The sequence below is a fragment of the Sarcophilus harrisii genome, chromosome 6 (assembly GCF_902635505.1).
Source record: "Sarcophilus harrisii chromosome 6, mSarHar1.11, whole genome shotgun sequence".
In the NCBI taxonomy this organism is placed as follows: Eukaryota; Metazoa; Chordata; class Mammalia; order Dasyuromorphia; family Dasyuridae; genus Sarcophilus; species Sarcophilus harrisii.
This window is the reverse complement of record NC_045431.1, coordinates 132,442,100-132,460,070: the sequence shown is the minus strand read 5'-3', so window position 1 is coordinate 132,460,070 and position 17,971 is coordinate 132,442,100. Positions and strand designations below refer to the sequence as shown.

At 34.2% G+C, this 17,971-nt stretch overlaps 1 protein-coding gene across 4 annotated transcripts in view; it reads right to left on the bottom strand.

The window, feature by feature from the left end:
* TBCK (TBC1 domain containing kinase) overlaps nt 1-17,971 on the bottom strand; it is a 296,708-nt gene that overhangs the window by 250,519 nt on the left and 28,218 nt on the right. For all 4 annotated transcript variants that reach the window (XR_004230437.1, XM_031944192.1, XM_031944193.1 and 1 more), the window contains one exon: nt 7,138-7,210. Coding sequence is in view for 2 of the 4 variants with exons in the window: in XM_031944192.1 (XP_031800052.1) it covers nt 7,138-7,210 (73 nt within the window). In the remaining 2 variants the exon portion in view is untranslated. Of the gene's footprint in view, nt 1-7,137; nt 7,211-17,971 lie in introns of those variants that run through there.

The window sequence follows — 17,971 nt, the reverse complement described above, 5'->3', positions numbered from 1 at the left end:
ATGGTTCTAATAACTTCTGGTCATTGGGAATTATTAAATGACTTTGAAACTGAATTGAAATGAACTGAAAAATTTTAAGTAAATAAACTGACATGACCTCAGTTTCCCCTAATGTCAGATTTAGAGCTTTTAGCTCTCAATGTCTGATCATATAATTCTATGAGTTGAATGTTAATGGAGAGAAGAGGTTAGTTAGACAGGAGGATACTAGATGCTGAAAGAGAAAGAAGTCATCATTGTCCTCTTTTATGATTTCTGGTTCCTGCATTTCAAACTGTCTTCTGAACATCAGATTTTAACCTCCTTAAGAGCAGGACGCCTGTTTTTGTCTTTTATCTCTAGTTCTTAGAATGTCTAGTATATAATAAGTACCTAATTAATATTTATAGAATTGAAGTCTAAACAATCTTTTAATATTAACATACTCAAAATGGAACTTATTATTTCCTCCTTACTCTTATCCCCTTTACCTGCTTCCCCAAATCTTCTTTTTCTCCTAACTTCCCTCTTAAGCTCTGTCATAATAATAATAATAAGATGTATATAGCTTTTATTTTGTTCTAGGCACTGTGCTAAATGTTTTACTATATTTTCTTTTTGATCCTCATTTGAACCCTAAGAGGTAGGTGCTATTATTACTTCCATTTTACAAATGAGAAAACTGAGGAAAACAGAAAGTAAGTGTTTCATCCAGCTAGTAAGAGGCTGAGGCCATATTTGAACTTGGGTCTTTGTGACTCCAAACCCAGTGCTGTATCCATTGCATCCAGATGCATCCAGATTTGGTAGAATGCTTGACTTAGCATCAAGAAGGTCCTGGGTTTGAATACCTAGGTTCACATCTTAACCCTCTCCCCTAAAAGTTTGTATATTGCGTGAGTACACAGAGCAGTTTCATGTCGTTTTTCTATTTCCATTGCCTAACAGTGCCTTACATCATACTGATGCTTAATCACATTTTCTTTTTTATCTCACTTATTTGTGTCCATTCCCATTTCCCTTCTCAAATACAAACTCCTTGAGAGAAGGAACCTGGCCATTTTTCATCATCTTATTTCCAGCATATAATGGATGCTTGATAATGTTTATTGACTGGAATGATTGTTGAAAAGGAACATGAACTGGAGACTAGTGGCATTGAGCCCAATAGCCAATCAATAAGCATTTATTAGTGCAGATGAAACTCCCTGCCTTAAAGGACAAACTTGACAGCTTGTCCTTTTTGCTTTGGTTCTGCCCTGTCACCTTTACCTATGCACAAATATTAGAAGATGCATAGAAATATTTTTGTCAAGTAAGTTCTACAGCTTAGTGAGAACTTTGCCACTCATATAAAAATCTACATTGTTTATGATTTAGAAATTTGAGAGTTCTACCTCCCTCCCCATCTTTTTTTTTTTTTTTTTTAATCGCCAACTTCATCATTAAGACACATGTTCCCACATGGTCCATTAATTGAGGTATCACAGCATGAGGGATTAGACCTGGTAAGAAAGTATCATTAGCCAATATTTTTCTTATTCTTTTCAAAATATAACCAACTCTCAAACCTCAATATCTACTGTGTTGGGTAGTGTTTCATTAGTGAGTAGAAGTGATTTTGACAGGATCAGTTACAAGTTATGTTATTTGATTCATTCAACTAAATTAACCGCATTGGATATTATTAAACTTTCCCCACATATGTAGATTGCATTACTCTCTGATAGCAGAGCTGATTTCATATGCATTACATATACGCTAATTAATACTGTAACTTGTTTATGGAAAAATGAGAAGTTACCTTTAGTTTATAAATCAATCCTTTATAACCCTGCCAAAAGCATAAGTCCTTTGTACCTGTATGAAAGGCTGATATAAAATCAATAGGAAATCTCTGAGTAAGCAGCTTGAGACTTGTGATTTTGGACTGTCCATCTGCCAATAGCTCTTGCAAAACTGCAGGCTGCCAGCTATCTGATTAGTCTCATTTAAGGCAGCTTTTAAGGCTTATTTACTTAGGAAGGAGAAGGGAACAAGCATTTATTAAACACTTATTATATGCCAGGCCAATATTGTGCTAAGCATTTTACAAATATCTCATTTGATCTCCATAATTCTAAAAGTTAGGTGCTATTATTTTCCTCATTTTGTGGTTGAGGAAACTGAGGCAGATAGAAATTAAGTTACATGCTCAGGAGTCAGAGCTAGATTCCAGATCTGTTGATTCCAAACTCAGGGGTTTTCACACTAGATTGTGCTACTTTGACTTTTGCCATTGATAGGGCTAGAATTGGGATATGCCAATAGTAGTAGTAAACTTTTAAATTGTATTTTCAGTTCCTGAGTAGACTTTCCTCATAATAACCTCTGACTTTATCTTGACTCCAACTTTAGCACTCTCTCCCAAAGAAAACAACATCAACTTTTAGGATGTATATTTTTAAAAAGTGGAGATGATGTAAATGAAATCTCATACAGTGAGATGTAAACTCATGGAGTGAAATGTCAACTCATATAATGAGATGTAAATTTCAGAAGATGAAAACTTAAAACACTCTAGAGCCCAGTAGAAATTGGTGATTCTCCACATCTTTCTGTAGAGGGATGAAACTCTTGAGTTGATGCAGTGAGGTCAGGATAGCTGAGCACTTGAGGCTAACTACCGATTGGACAATACTCTATGGGCATATGCTTGGAAAATGGTCCTTCCCACTATCCTGTGTTGGCTTGATGATTGGTGTATACAAAAGATTGTAGGAGGGACTGGGGAGTGGAGTAAGATTAGTCAGAGTCACTTTTGGCAGTGGACAAGGAAGAAGACGATTGCAGAGATTCTACTTCCATTCCCTTCACTTCTACCCCTAAAGACCAAGAATAAAGACTAAGGACTTTTGCTTATGCTGACTCCGGCTGCTTCTAAGGCATCCTGGGTGCTAGCACAGTCGTCACATCTTTCTAGTCCCAGTTTTCTTAAGTCCTCTGCAAATGTGTGCCATATAAACACTAAATAACAGTCAATGCAGCTGTGACTTAGAGATGCTATCAAATCAAATTGTAGTCTTACTATAGGAAAGAAGAGTTATCTCTGGTATTTGTACAAATTATCTGCCAAGCTGTTGGAAAACATGTAATTGCCCTAGTGTCTCATGGTGCAGCCAAACAGAATGAAATTGAAGGGAACTGGCTTTGGTAGAAAGCAGTATGTCTTTCAAATGGCTTTTATAACACACCTGTTTTTGGGTTCAATTTTGCCAAGTTTCATCTCCAAGTTTCTGCAAAATGAACAAAATGAAAATGCCTTCAAATTGAGAGGCATAGAATTAAAGAACTCACCCTTAACTGATAGAGCTTATAAAGAAAGAAATAAGGATTTTGGGGGTACTTTGTTTGAAGTGTTCTTAATGCCTGAGAATCTACTTATTGTTGATGCCCTAAAAACTAGATTCAAGGTATTGAAAAGGGAGAAAATGCAGGTGGCACAAAATTTATATCTCAAGATCTCTTCTGAAATGTTTTCCAGAGAATATTAAGCAAGAAACCTTAATCATGCCTTTCCATGTGAACAGGAGGAATTGTGTATTTTTTATACTCAACTGCTACTTTGAAATTATCCTCCTTGTGTTCCTGTCATTCCATGCTCCTGCTTTTTTCTCAGATTCATAAAACTGACAGTAAATATAGCACAAAGATATTCAGCAGGCTTTTGGCTACTTAGAGGTTTTGGATTGGCCCTCATTTTTCAAGGAAGGTAGTGCTGGGATATTTCTTTTTTTAATAAAATGTAGTTATATATTCCTTCAGTTATGGTTCTGAAAACCTAACAGAACCATCAGTTTTGTAGGCGTGTAGTGTGTTATACATAGAGACTTTGAGGGAAAGCAGACAACGGCTGTAGTTGTTTACTAACTTGATGGAAAACATGATCAAACTGACTTAGATGAATAAGTTTTATTTGCTTTTATTAAATGATTGCCTACTTACTGAATTAGAAACCCCCAAAAGTTTCTTGGATTCTTTTGGGACAAATTCACTCCAGTGACTAGATAGACACAGGTTTCGGTTGTCTGTAGCAAATAGTCATCATGGAAAATGAGTACTGAAAACAGTTATCCAGTATTATGTTGTTGAAAGTCCCAATGCTCTTTATTTCAAATTAGGACTGTGTCCTAAATACACTAAGGAATTTTATAATAAAGATCCATTTTTTTTCTTCCTATTTCATGGTTTCATTTAAAGTACAAAAGCAAGACAATGAAGTTTAACTACTAAATGTTAGCAGTGAATGTATTATAAGATTTTCTATCATATTACATGGCATGAATTGTACTTTTTGATATTATGGTGACCTAGAAATTCCTTTTTGATATTTTGCCAGAGGTATATTTCCTAAACAAGAAATGTCTTGTTGAACGTTTGTTGCTAGTCTAAACATTAGTCATTTGTTTATATATTTCCCAGAGCTGTTTTTCTTAATAATATAGTCACTTGTTTGGTTTTGGTAAGTAGGGGAAATATAAGTTGTCCTTGATTACCAGAAATGGGATAGAGGGACAGAGAAGAAGGAAGAATGAAATGCTTTTAATCAGAAATAAATATTTTATATAGGCAGATTGTTTTTAGATGAACTAAACTGAACTTTTAATACAAGGTTGCAACTTTTTATAAGTAGCTGTATATTCACAGCAGTTAACATTTGAACATCTGAGTATTATTTATTTCTTGGCTAATAGTGTTAGTATTGTAGCTCTGTTTATATAGTCACCATCCACAAAGAAAATGGTGGATAATGGCTGGAAAAATTTAAGACAGACTTGGATCTAAATTTATAACAGTGTTGTTATTTTTTTTAATTTCCAATAATAATTTATTTTTTTAAAATGTAAATATAGTTCTCAACATTCATTTTTGTAAGACTTTGTGTTCCAAATTTTTACCTCCCCCCTCCTCCAGTCAACAAGAAATTAGATATAGGTTAAATATGTGCTATCCTTTTAAACATATTCCCATATTTATCATCTTGTACATTGTTGTTTTAAGGAAGATTTGTATCTTGATACCACTGCTGTATCACTTTGGATCCAGTCCCTATTATGGATCGTCTTTTTCATCTCACAAGTCTGACAAATATGCTGTTTGCCATTTCCCAAATCACTGATAATTTAAAAAAATTTTTACTATTTTATTTTTAATTTATGGAATAAAATAGGCATTTCCATAACAATGTATAATAGTAATTTTTAAAAGATGATTGCACATGAAAACTGTGAGTCTATTATTTCTAATTTGCTATTTTTTTTAAATGTTAAAGGACATAGGTTTAAGGGTCAAGTGTAATTTCCAGTCACTACTATGTGGTTGTGACCATTTAATCAGTTTTTAATCTGATGCAGGGTGAAATAACCAACAGAACAATTTATACTTTAACATTACTATTGTAAAAGTGAGCAATTTGTAAAGATTTAAGAATTCTAATCAACTAAAATAGAGGTGTGAGACCTACTATTGCTGGCCCATTCTGGATTAAAATATAATTGGGATATGTTTAACAAAATAAATAAGAATATAATAGAACAATGATGTTAACTGATGATTTTCTAAGTCAATATAATTTCTATTTGAGTTTAATATCATTGATCAACTTTGATTCCAGAAAGCATCTTATTCCAAATAAAAATCACTATTTCGTGACGAAAGAGATGATGGGTTAATATATAGAATAAGAAATATATTTTTGCATATGACCAATGTGGACATTCGTTTTGCATTCCTATGATAGAGGGATTCAGAATCAATCTTTTTTCTTCCTTCTTTCCTTCCTTCCATTTATCTGTGTTCCCCCAGCCTCTTCCCTCTTTTTTCCCCCTCATTGATGAGGGGAGATAAGAAAGAGCAAAAATGAATGTTTGATCATGGAGGAGGGGTATTATTTTTTTTTAATCTCTTCATCTTTTTTATTTTTATCCCACATAATCCAAAGAACATTCCTGTGTTAGACAGAAGGGAAGCAAAAATAAAGAGTGCTTCAACTTCCTTCAGGTGTCTAGGTTTTTTTTCCTCTTCCTTCCTGGGCAGTGATCCCATCCCTCCTTGCCCATGATAGTTCTTTTGAAAAGTCCTTTTTGCTTTCTTTGTAAGCCTCAGCTAATTCTGAGCATTGGTACTCCTCATAGTCTTTTCCCCCTAATAAATATTTGTCTCTTGATGTATAGTTTACATGCTACATATAAATAACATAGCCTATATTATAAATTACTATAAATTTATTATTACAAATAACATGTCATAATGAATAAAGTTATTATAAATGTTATAAATTGTTATAACTAATAATATGATCACAGATTATAGATTTGGGTAAATGTGAGAATAATGGTACTCTAGTCATTAATAGGATGGCTTTGGGTTGAAAAGATGTCAGTTTTGAATGTGTCGGGTTTAAGATGTCCAGTTTGAGATGTCTTGACATTATTCCTAGAGGACAAAGACATAATAGTGATAGTTTCCTGGGGGGTAGTGAATGTTTGATTTGTTGTAAGGAAAACTTGAATTTAAATCCTGTCTCAAAGACTTAGTGGCTTCATGAACTGGGTAAGTCACTTAACATCATTTAGTCTCAGTTTTTTCATCTGTAAAATGGAGATAATAGTTCATCCCTCACAGGATTGTTTTGAGAATCAAATGAGATAATACATAATTTTTTTTAATATATGTAAAATATTTTGCAAACTTTAAAAAGTTAACTCCCCCACCCACAAGAAATATTCTTTTTTAAATTAAATATCATAGACAATCATTTTAGTTCATAAATAAACTATGCTAAGCAAGTAAAAAAGGAAACTGTAGTATTTTCTCTCTCTCAAATGTTAAAAATCCATAGAACCATAGAAATTTCACATTTTCAAATATATACATTTAAAAATTCATTTGTTTAGCAGTTTAACATACCTCAGTGCCATTTCCTGAGCCCTGGACAATGTTAGTACTGAACATCTTTGGAGCAAGTAGATTAAATTTCCTAAAATTAAAAAAATGACCCTGTATTTTGAAATTAAGCAATTAAAAAACATAATACTCTGCTGTTTTCATTTAAAATGCTTTTTCTTTTGCTAATTTTTGCCCTTTTCTTCTCCTAATTGTCCAGATACTATACGGTACCTCACAGGTTTCCTTTCTCGGAGGAATTCTTCCAGGCTCCTTTCACAGTGCTCAGCTACCACCACCAATCTCTCTGATTAAAGCAAAACAAAATTCAATGTTACATTTGGTTAACACAACATCTAATTAGCCAAGAAATAAACCACACAGGGAAAATAGGGACACTAATACATTTTTGGTGGAATTGTGAACACATCCAGCCATTCTGGAGAGCGATTTGGAACTATACTCAAAAAGCTATCTAACTGTGCATACTCTTTAATCCAGCAGTGTTTCTATTGGGCCTATATCCCAAAGAGATCTTAAAGAAGAGAAAGGGACCTATATGTGCAAAACAATTTATAAATGTTATAGAATATTATTGTTCTGTAAGAAATGACCAGCAGGATGATTTTAGAAAGGCCTGGAGAGACTTACATGAACTGATGCTGAGTGCAATGAGCAGGACCAGGAGATCATTATATACTTCAACAACAATACTATATGATGATCAATTCTGATAGATGTGGCCCTCTTCAAAAATGAGATGAAACCAATCAATTCCAATTGAACAGTAATGAATTGAACCAGCTACACCCAGTGAAAGAATTCAGGGAAATGAGTGTGAACTATTACATAGAATTCCCAATCCCTCTATTTTTGTCCATCTGTACTTTTGATTTCCTTCACAGGTTAAGGGTACACTATTTCAAAGTCCGATTCTTCTTGTGCAGCAAAATAACTGTATGGACATATATACATATATTGCATTTAACATATACTTTAACATATTTAACATGTATTGATCTACCTGCCATCTGGGGGGAAGAGGGGAGGAGGGGAAAATTGGAACAAAAGGTTTTACAACTGTCAATGCTGAAAAATTACGTATATATGTCTTGTAAATAAAAAGCTGTAAAAAAGAAAAGAAAAGAAATAAACCACACAGAGACCATGAGCATACTCTATTAATAAAAATATTAACAGGAAGCTAGGTAAAGCAGGGGATAGAGCACTAACCCTGAATTCAGGAGGATCTGAGTTCAAATCCTCCCTTAAACACTTAACACTTCCCAGCTGTATGACCCTGGACAAGTCATTTAACCCTGCCTCAGGGAAAAAAAATTAACCTTTTCTTCAAAGTGCTTATAGTTTCCTGTATGGATTTTTTAAAAATGCTTTCATTTTAACATTATTAGGATGAATGCTAAAATGCACAAAACAACTGTAGCAAACAGAATTTTCTGAAATTTGATCTGAAATTTTCTGAATTCTGAAATTTGATCGAATGAAAGAGGGCTCAATTTACCAAAAATTTTCTCATATTGAACATAAAAATATTGGATTTTCAATAATAAAATCAATACAATTTGTACATACTTATTTTAAAAGAAAGTTTTCTTTTCCAAGTATAATCATAAAAGCTAGAAGGTTTTCTTGAACTGAGAAGCACTTTCAGTCTAATAGTAGGTTTCTGTCTGATCATATTCATATTTTATCTAGTTTGTTTCATAATTGAAAATACCATTATTCCTAGGTGATAAAAAACTTCATGCAAACATGAATCTGAATTTATACCTAAGTGGTTTCTAGTTGCTCTACAAGAATGATTTTAAGGATGCTGTAAAACACTATTTCCCCTTTTTTTCTTCCTCTCACCCTCAAATCATTAGGACCCAGAAAATAATTACATATTTAAGGAGTCATCCAAATCCAGTACAAACTGATACTAAAGGAGCAGTAATCTTATAATTGGCCTAAAGCATGAAATTCAACATCACAGGCCAAAAACAAAAAGAACAACAAAATATGAAGAAATCTGGGAAATAAAAGGAATAATGCAACTTGTGACTGAAAGAAAAAGCTGAGGAGAAAATTATGTAATTCAATATAATTATTAAGTTCAAAAGCAGAAAGAGAAACATTACAAAGACCATCAGAGGGGACAGAAGCCAAGATAGTGAAGAAAAAAATAGAAATTCACCTGAGAACTTTCCCAAATTCCTCTCAAAATAACTTTAAATAAAGCCTTAAAATGAATTTTGGATAGGCATAACCCAAAAAAGGACAGGGTCAAACAATTTTCTAGCCCAAGAAAACTTGCAAGATCATCAGGATAGATCTGTCACACTAGGTACGAGAGGCACACAGGTCAGTGCACGCTGTGCCAGGGCAAACTGATCCCACTGAATGAACTGAATTGTGAAAGCTATCTCACCATGGAGACAGTGCTCTAAAAATTGAATGAAAGTCTGCTGTGCCCTAGGCCCAGGTTTCTTTCTCCAGAAATCACATGGTTTACAAAAAATGGGATCATAAAGCCCTTTCTTTATGAGACTAAGTTATGGCCACCTTGGCATTAAAACTCCCATATAAGTTAATTTAGTAATCCTAAAGATGTGGTTGGGTTACAAGTTCTTCCTCATTTATTACTTAGAATGTGACTAATCAGGACAGAGGTCCAGGCTATGGGAAGTGTTACTCAAGACTTATAATCTTTGTCTGCTTTTTTTACCCTGCCTCTCCTTGTCTGCTTATTGGGGAGAGGGAGGAGGGAGGGAGGAAGAGAAAGGGGAAGGGAAATTGTTTCTCGCAAAATCATAATAAAATTCCTTTCTGCTTCTGTCTTGAGAAATCTCTTTGATTTATTTGAGCCGGTAGTTTTGTCCACACGCTCCCAAAAACCAGAAACAGACTTTGGGAGCTACTACATAAATATTGGCAATGGCTACTTCCACAACTCTCAGGAGACAAACAGTAAGGAGTCAGACAATTGGCAAGGGGATTGTGGAGTCCTACTGCTGGCATGGCAGGCAGGACTCTGTTGCTTTGCTCATTCTAAGACCAAGGTATCAATCCTGAAAAGAGTGCTTGTAGTTACCGACAGACCAAAGCACAAGTCAGTAATAAACACAATTTTCCTTAGGTTATACCATCTAAGAAGAATTGAAAACTTAGATTCCCAGAAATAGCTCTAAAAACTCCTTAAATGACCTACTTTTGCATAAGAATTAAGTCAATAAATAGGTTGGAAAAATGAGCAAACTACAGAAAAAAAATTCTGAATATGAAAAGTTACTGTGGTAACAAAGAAGATCAAAATACATCCTGTGAAGAAGAAGAGAACAAAGTCAAAACTCTTACGATAGATGCCTTAAAGAAAAATGTTTTTTGATTTAAGGCATTTAGGGGCAGCTAGGTGGCACAGTGGAAAGAGTACCAGCCCTGAAGTCAGGAGGACCTGAATTCACATCTGACGTCAGACACTTAATACTTCCTAGCTGTGTGACCCTGGGCAAGTCACTTAACCCCAATTGCCTCAGGAAAAAAAAAGAAAAAAAATGACTTAGTCTCAAATGGTGGAAGAGCTCAAAAAGGATTTTGAGATAATGATGAAAGTTGGAGGAGATGTGGGAAAACTGGGACACTAATACATTGTTGGTGGAGTTGTGAACTGATCCTATCATTTTGGAGAACAATTTGGAACTATGCCCAAAGGGTTATCAAGCTGTGATATCAAACTTTGATCTAGCAATGTCTCTGCTTTATGATCCCAAAGAGATCATAATGGAGGGAAAAGGACCCACATGTACAAAAATGTTTGTAGCAGCTCTTTTTGTAGTGGCAAGGAATTGGAAACTGAGGGGATGTCCATCAGTTGGGGAATGACTGAAAAGTTATGCTATATGAATATAATGGAATATTATTGTTGTATAAGGATCAGCAGGATGATTTCAGAAAGGCCTGGAGAGACTTACATGAACTGATGCTAAGTGAAGTCAGTAGAGTCAAGAGAACATTGTACACAGCAACAACAAGATTATGTGATAATCAGTTCTCATAGACGTGGTTTTTTTCAACAGCAAGATGATTCAGGCCATTTCCAATAGTCTTGTGATGGAGAGAGCCATCTGCATCTAGAGAGAGTACTGTGGGAATTGAGTATGGATCACAACATAGTATTTTCACTTTTTTGTGGTTGTTTGCTTGCTTTTTTGGTTTCTTTCTTATTTTTTTCCCTTTTTGATCTGATTTTTCTTGTGCAGCATAATAATTGTGGAAATATGTATAGAAAAACTGTATTTATATATTATTATTATTATACTTATTATATATTATATATATAATATTATTATATTTATATATTTATTATATATTGCCATGTAGATGAGGGGGTTGGGAGACAGGACAGAGAAAAAATTTGGAACACAAGATTTTACAAGAGTGAATTTTGAAAACTATGCATATGTTTTGAAAATAAAAAGGTATTCTTAAAAAGGATTTTGAAAACCTAGTAAGAAGTAAAGTAAAAATTAGGAAGAGAAATGAGAGTGATGAAAGAAAATCATGAAAAAAGAGTCAACAATTAAAGAAAACAGCATGTTAAAAAACAGGGTAGGTCAAATGATAAAAGAGGTACAAAAATCTAATGAGGAGAATTCCTTAAAAAGCAAAACTGGTAAAATAAAAAAAGGGGTACAAAAAGTTATTGAAGAAAGGAATTCCTTAAAAAATAGACCTGTTCAAAAAATAATTCCTTAAAAATTACAATCAATAAAATAGAAACTAATGACTTTATGAGAAAAAAAGTGACAATAAAACTCAAGAATGAAAAAAAAAAAAGAAGAAGAAGAAAATGCGAGCTATCTCACTGGAAAAACGAACCTAGAAAACAGATCTAGCAAAGATAATATAAATAATTATTTCACCTGAAAGTTAGGATTAAAAAAGAGCCTAAATATCAGATTTCAAGAAATTATCATGGAAAACTGCCCTGATATTCTAGAAGCAGAGGACAAAATTGAAAAAAATCTAGTGATCACCTCTTAAATGCTAAAATGAAAACTCCAAGGAATATTATAGCCAAATTTCAGAAATCCTAGGTCAAGGACCACAGTACAAGTAACCAGAAGGAAATAATTCAAATATTTTGAAGCCATACTCAGGATAATAAAAGATTTAATAGTTTCCACATTAAAGGATAGAAAGTTTTGAATATGACATTACAGAGAACAAGAAATTAGGATTACAATCAGAATTACCTACTAGGAAAATTGAGCAAAATCTATTAGGGAAAAAAAAGGATATTCAATGAAATAGAAAACTTTCAAGAATTTGTCATGAAAAGACCAGAGGTAAATAGAAAATCTGACTTCCAAATGCAAGACTGAAGAGAAGCATAAAAAGTTAAATAGGAAAGTAAAATCATAACTGAGTCAATAAAGTTAAACTATTTACATTCCTAAATAGGCAGATGATACAACTCCTAAGAACTTTTCCATTATTAAGGCAGTTACAAAGAGTATACATGAACTAAGGATATTGGTGTGAACTGAATATGATAATATCTAAAAAATAAAATTAAATTAAGGGGTGAGAAATCGGAAAGTCCATCAACTGAGAAAAAGCTGAATAAATTGTGGTTTATGATTCTGATAAAATTCCATTGTTCTATAAAAAATGATGAGCAGGATGCTTTCAGAAAAACCTGGAAATATTTATGTGAACTGATGCAGAATCAGCAGAATATGATACACAGCAAAAACAATATTGTATAATGATCAACTGTGAATGACTTGGTTATTCTCAGCAATACAATGATTCAAAACAACTCTGAAGGACTTATGATGGGAGTCTGAATACAGATTGCATCATACATTTGTTACTTTTAATTTTTCTTCGTGTTTTTTTTTGGGGGGGAGGGTCTATGTTTTCTTCCACAACAAGATTAATAGGGAAATATTCTTTGAATGACTATACATGTATAACCTATAGTAAATAGATTGCCTTCTCAATGAGGGAAAGAGAATTTGGAACTCAAAATTAAAAAAAAATATTTTAAAAATTTTTATAATTGGGGAAAAATAAAATGCTAAATAAATATTTTTTTAAAATCATGAACATCAGAAATCAGAAATGGTGTGGCTCATTCTGACAAAAGATATTGCCCAGTTCATAATGTGAAGAAAGACGTAAATTAATAATCTATGGATAAAATTGCTAGTTCAGGCCTTTATTACTCCTCGGTTATTCTAATAGCTTCTTAATTGGTTTTCTTGCCTCAAATTTCTCCTTTCTCTTCTTCACACTTGACATGGCTGATAAATCAATATTTCTAAAGCACAAGTGTGCTCAGGTCACAGTCCTGATCAAGAAGTATCCTGTTACCTCTAAGATACAATACAAACTTGATTGCTTAAAACTGTGGAGTATGTGAAGTTAGGTTTCCACAGATAACAAACAGGATGAAGTGAAGGATGAAGTATCTTGTTAAGATATCTCCATCCAATCACCTTGTGAGTCAAGGAACTGGTTAAAGAGCAAAGTTCTAGACAAAGGAGCCCAGGCTTAAATAAGCCCAAATTGGGTAGAGTCAAAGACAGGACACCAGTATTTTGACATCCATATGGGTGAATGAGAATTGTAAATCAACCAACTGTAATTCTGATTATAAATCTGACCTAATTGTAATTTAGATAAAATTCAAGCAATTGTAACTATCTATCTAAACCAATCATACCCTTCAAGGGAGGGGTAAGGAACTGAACTAACAGTATAAGGCCTGTCTGCGGGGGGCGGAGCCAAGATGGCAGAGAAGACACACTCGTCTTTCTAAACTCTTCTCTTACCCTCTTTATCAATAATATATCAAGTCTCAAAAATAGTCTTGACTGCTACAATTCGTAAAGATAAGAAGTAGAACAACTCACCAGCCGAAAAAAATCTGCAGTCTCACCAAAAAAGGTCGGTTCCGGGGCCAGGGGGGAGATCGGCGCAGACTGGGAGAGAAATTAGGTTCCGAGGAGATCCAAACCGAGGGTGAAGGCACAGATCTCAGCACAAGCGCGAGCCCCAACCCGCAGTAAGGGCTTTTCCTTGGGGCAGTTGTGATCCCACACGGCAGGAGGACGAGCCCGGTTAGCCTCCAATCTGCGCAGGGGGAGCCTCGGCTAGCCATAGAGCTTTTTTTCCAGGGCCGATTTGCATCAGGCAGACGCTGGGCAGAGTTGTGGCTGTCTGCGCTCTGCAGTCAGCTGCTAACACTCACAGTCCCACAAGAGGCTCGCCCGGGTGACACTTTCACCACTTAGTCTCTAGCCGAGGGCAATCGACAATCCACTCAGCCCTACTAAGCAGTTTGATAGCTGGGCAGTGCTGAATCCACCTCCTGTTGGGGAAGGGAAAACTCTCACACAGAGCACTCCCATACTCTGGAGCCGGAAACGGTTTACATCTCTCCCTATTCTGCAGAGGAAGCTGGTAACCCCTTGCATAGGAGACCACCCCAAAGGCTTTAAAACATGAATAAAAAGATGAAAAGAACAATCGACAGCTTCTATGCAGAAAAGAGCAGGTCAGCAAACCTGAAGAGACCTCAAACAGCAAAAATGCATCAGACTGTCCTCCTTTACAGAATGCTCTATAGAAGAGGCCATTAAAAGTCTCAAAAGAGAGTTAGAAGATAAATGGGGAAAGGAAAGAGAAGCCTTACAAGAGAGCAACAACTCCTGAAATCACTAATTGAAAAAATAAAGAATTACTACAGTAGGATTTGTAGGATTTGGAAAAGACAAAGAACCCTAAGAAAGTAGGATCCATGAATTGAAAAGACAAAGAACACGTAAGAAAGTAGGATCTGTGAATTGAAAAAGAAAATAATTCACTAAAAAAATTAGTGAAATGGAAAAAAATTCCATAGACCAAAACAATACATTCAAAACTCAATTGGACATATACAGAAAGAAGTAAAAAGCTATTGAAGAAAATAATTCTTTAAAAATTAGAACTGAACAATTGAAACTAATGATTCATTGAGACAGCAAGAATCAGTCAAGCAAAACAAAAATGACAAACTGGAAAAACCACGAATTATCTACTTGCAAAAACGACAGACTTGGAAAATAGATCTAGGAGAGATAATCTGAGGATTATTGACTTCTGAAAACTATGATGAAAAAAGAGCCTAGATACTATTTTACAAGAAATCATCAAAGAGAACTGCCCAGATGTAATAGAATCAGAAGGTAAAATAGGCATTGAAAGAATTCATCTAACACCTTCTGAAAGAAACCCTCAAAATAAAACCCCAAGGAATATTGTGGCAAAATTTCAGAACTATAAGATTAAGGAAAAAATTTTACAAGCAGCCAAAAACCATTTAAATACCGAGGTGCCACAATAAGGATCACCCAAGATCTGGCTGCCTCTACATTAAAGGAAAGAAGGGCCTGAATATGATATTCAAAGGCACAAGAACTTGAGATGCAGCCAAGAATAAACTACCCAGCTTAAGCTGAGCATTTTCTTCCAGGGAAGAAGATGGATATTTAATGAAACAAATGAATTCCATTTGTTTCTGAAGAAAAACCAGAACTAAACAAAAATTTGATCTCCAAGAATAGAACTCAAGAGATGCAGAAAAGGTAAAATAACTCTTGAGAATTGTATTTCTGTTGTGGATATACAAAAAGAATACATGTATAATTTGATTGTACTGATATAACATAAAAAAGGGAAGTAGATATGGAAAAGGGATGATGGCAGAATAAGGTGGGAAGAAGGGATAAAGAGGGGAACCACATCCCACAAAGAGGCTAAGGAAACTTATCATATCTGAGGGAATTTAGAGAGGGGAGGAACATTGTTGAATCTTACTCTCATCAGAGTTGGCTCAAAGAAAAAATAATTGACATTTGTTTTAGAGAAAATTCTCTCTCTCATTAAAAACGTGGGGAGAGGAAAAGGAAAAGAAAAGAGTAATAAGGAAGGAAGGGGAAAGACTCAAAGGGGGGAGGGAGGATTATAAAGAGGATAAGCATTGTGATACAAGAGGGGTACATAAGTTTAAAAGGGGAAAGAGGGTTGGGAGGCAAGAATAAGTAAAGCACAATCTGGGGTTATTAGGATGGCAGGAAATACAGATTTAGTAATTCTAACGAAATGTGAATGGGATGAACTCCCCATAAAGAGGAGGAGATAGCAGACTGGATCAAAAGTCAGAACCCTACAATATGTTGTTTACAAGAAACACATTTAAAGCAGGGGGATGCATATAGAGTAAAAGTAAAAGGCTGGAGCAAAATCTATTATGCTTCAGGTGAAGTCAAAGCAGGGTAGCCATCCTTATCTCAGATCAAGCAAAAGTAAAAATTGATCTAATTAAAAGAGATAAGGAAGGTAACTACATCCGCTAAAGGGTAGCATAAACAACTAAGCAATATCATATTAAACATATATGCACCAAGTGGTATGGCACTCAACTTCCTAAAGGAGAAGTTAAGAGAGTTGCAAGAAGAAATAGACAACAAACTGTAATAGTAGGAGATCTCAACCTTGCACTCTCAGAATTAGACAAATCAAACCACAAAACAAATAAGAAAGAAATTAAAGAAGTAAATAGAATATTAGAAAAATTAGGTATGTTGGATCTTTGGAGAAAATTGAATGGAGATAGAAGGGAATATACTTTCTTCTCAGCAGTTCATGGAACCTATTCAAAAATTGACCATATATTAGGACATAAAGACCTAAAATTAAATGCAAGAAAGCAGAAATAGTAAATGCTTTCTTTCAGATCATGATGCAATAAAACTACATTCAACAAAAAGTTAGGAAATAGACCAAAAGTAATTGGAAACTAAACAATCTCATCTTAAAGAATGATTGGGTGAAGCAGCAAATTATAGATACAATTAATAATTCACTCAAGATAATGACAATGATGAGACATCATACCAAAATTTGTGGATGCAGCCAAAGCGGTAATAAGAGGGAATTTATATCCTTAGAGGCTTACTTGAATAAAACAGAGAAAGAAAGATTAATGAATTGGCTTGCAACTAAAAACTAAAAAGACCAAATTAAAACCCCAATCAAATACTAAATTGGAAATTCTAAAATTAAAAGGAGAAATTAAAATATTAAAGTAAAAACTATTGAACTAATTAATAAAACTAAGAGTTGGTTCTATGAAAAGCCAATAAAATAGATAAGCCTTTGTAAATCTGATTAGAAAAAGGAGGAGGAAAATGAAATTAGTAGTCTTAAAATGAAAAGGGAGAACTTTCCACCAATGAAGAGGAAATTAGAGAAATAATAAGGAGTTATTTTGCTCAACTTTATGCCAATAAATTTGATAACCTAAGTGAAATGGATGACTACCTCAAAAATACAGACTTCCCAGACTAACAGAGGAAGAAGTAAATTGTTGAATAGTCCCATTTCAGAAAAGAAATAGAACAGGCAATTAAACAACTCCTAAGAAAAATCAGGACCAGATGGATTTACATGTGAATTTTACCAAACATTTAAAGAACAATTGGCCCTAATGCTATATAAATTATTTGATAAAATAGGAATGAAGAGTCCTACCAAATTCCTTCTATGACACAGACATGGTACTGATACCTAAACCAGGTAGGCTGAAAACAGAGAAAGAAAATTATAGACCAATCTCCCTAATGAATATTGATGCTAAAATCTTAAATAAGATATTAGCAAAAAGACTACAGAAAATCATCTCCAAGATAATACCAGATTTATACCAGGAATGCAGGGCTGGTTCAATATTAGGAAAACTATCAATATAATTGGCCATGTCAATAACCAAATTAACAAAAACCATATGATCATCTCAATAGATGCAGAAAAGCATTTGATAAAATCCAACATCCATTCCTATTAAAACACTTGAGAGTATAGGAATAAATGGACTTTCCTTAAAATAATCAGCAGCATCTATTTAAAACCATCAGTAAGCATCATATGTAATGGAGACAAACTGCAACCATTCCCAATAAGATCTGAGTGAAACAAGGTTGCCCACTATCACTGCTACTATTTAATATTGTATTAG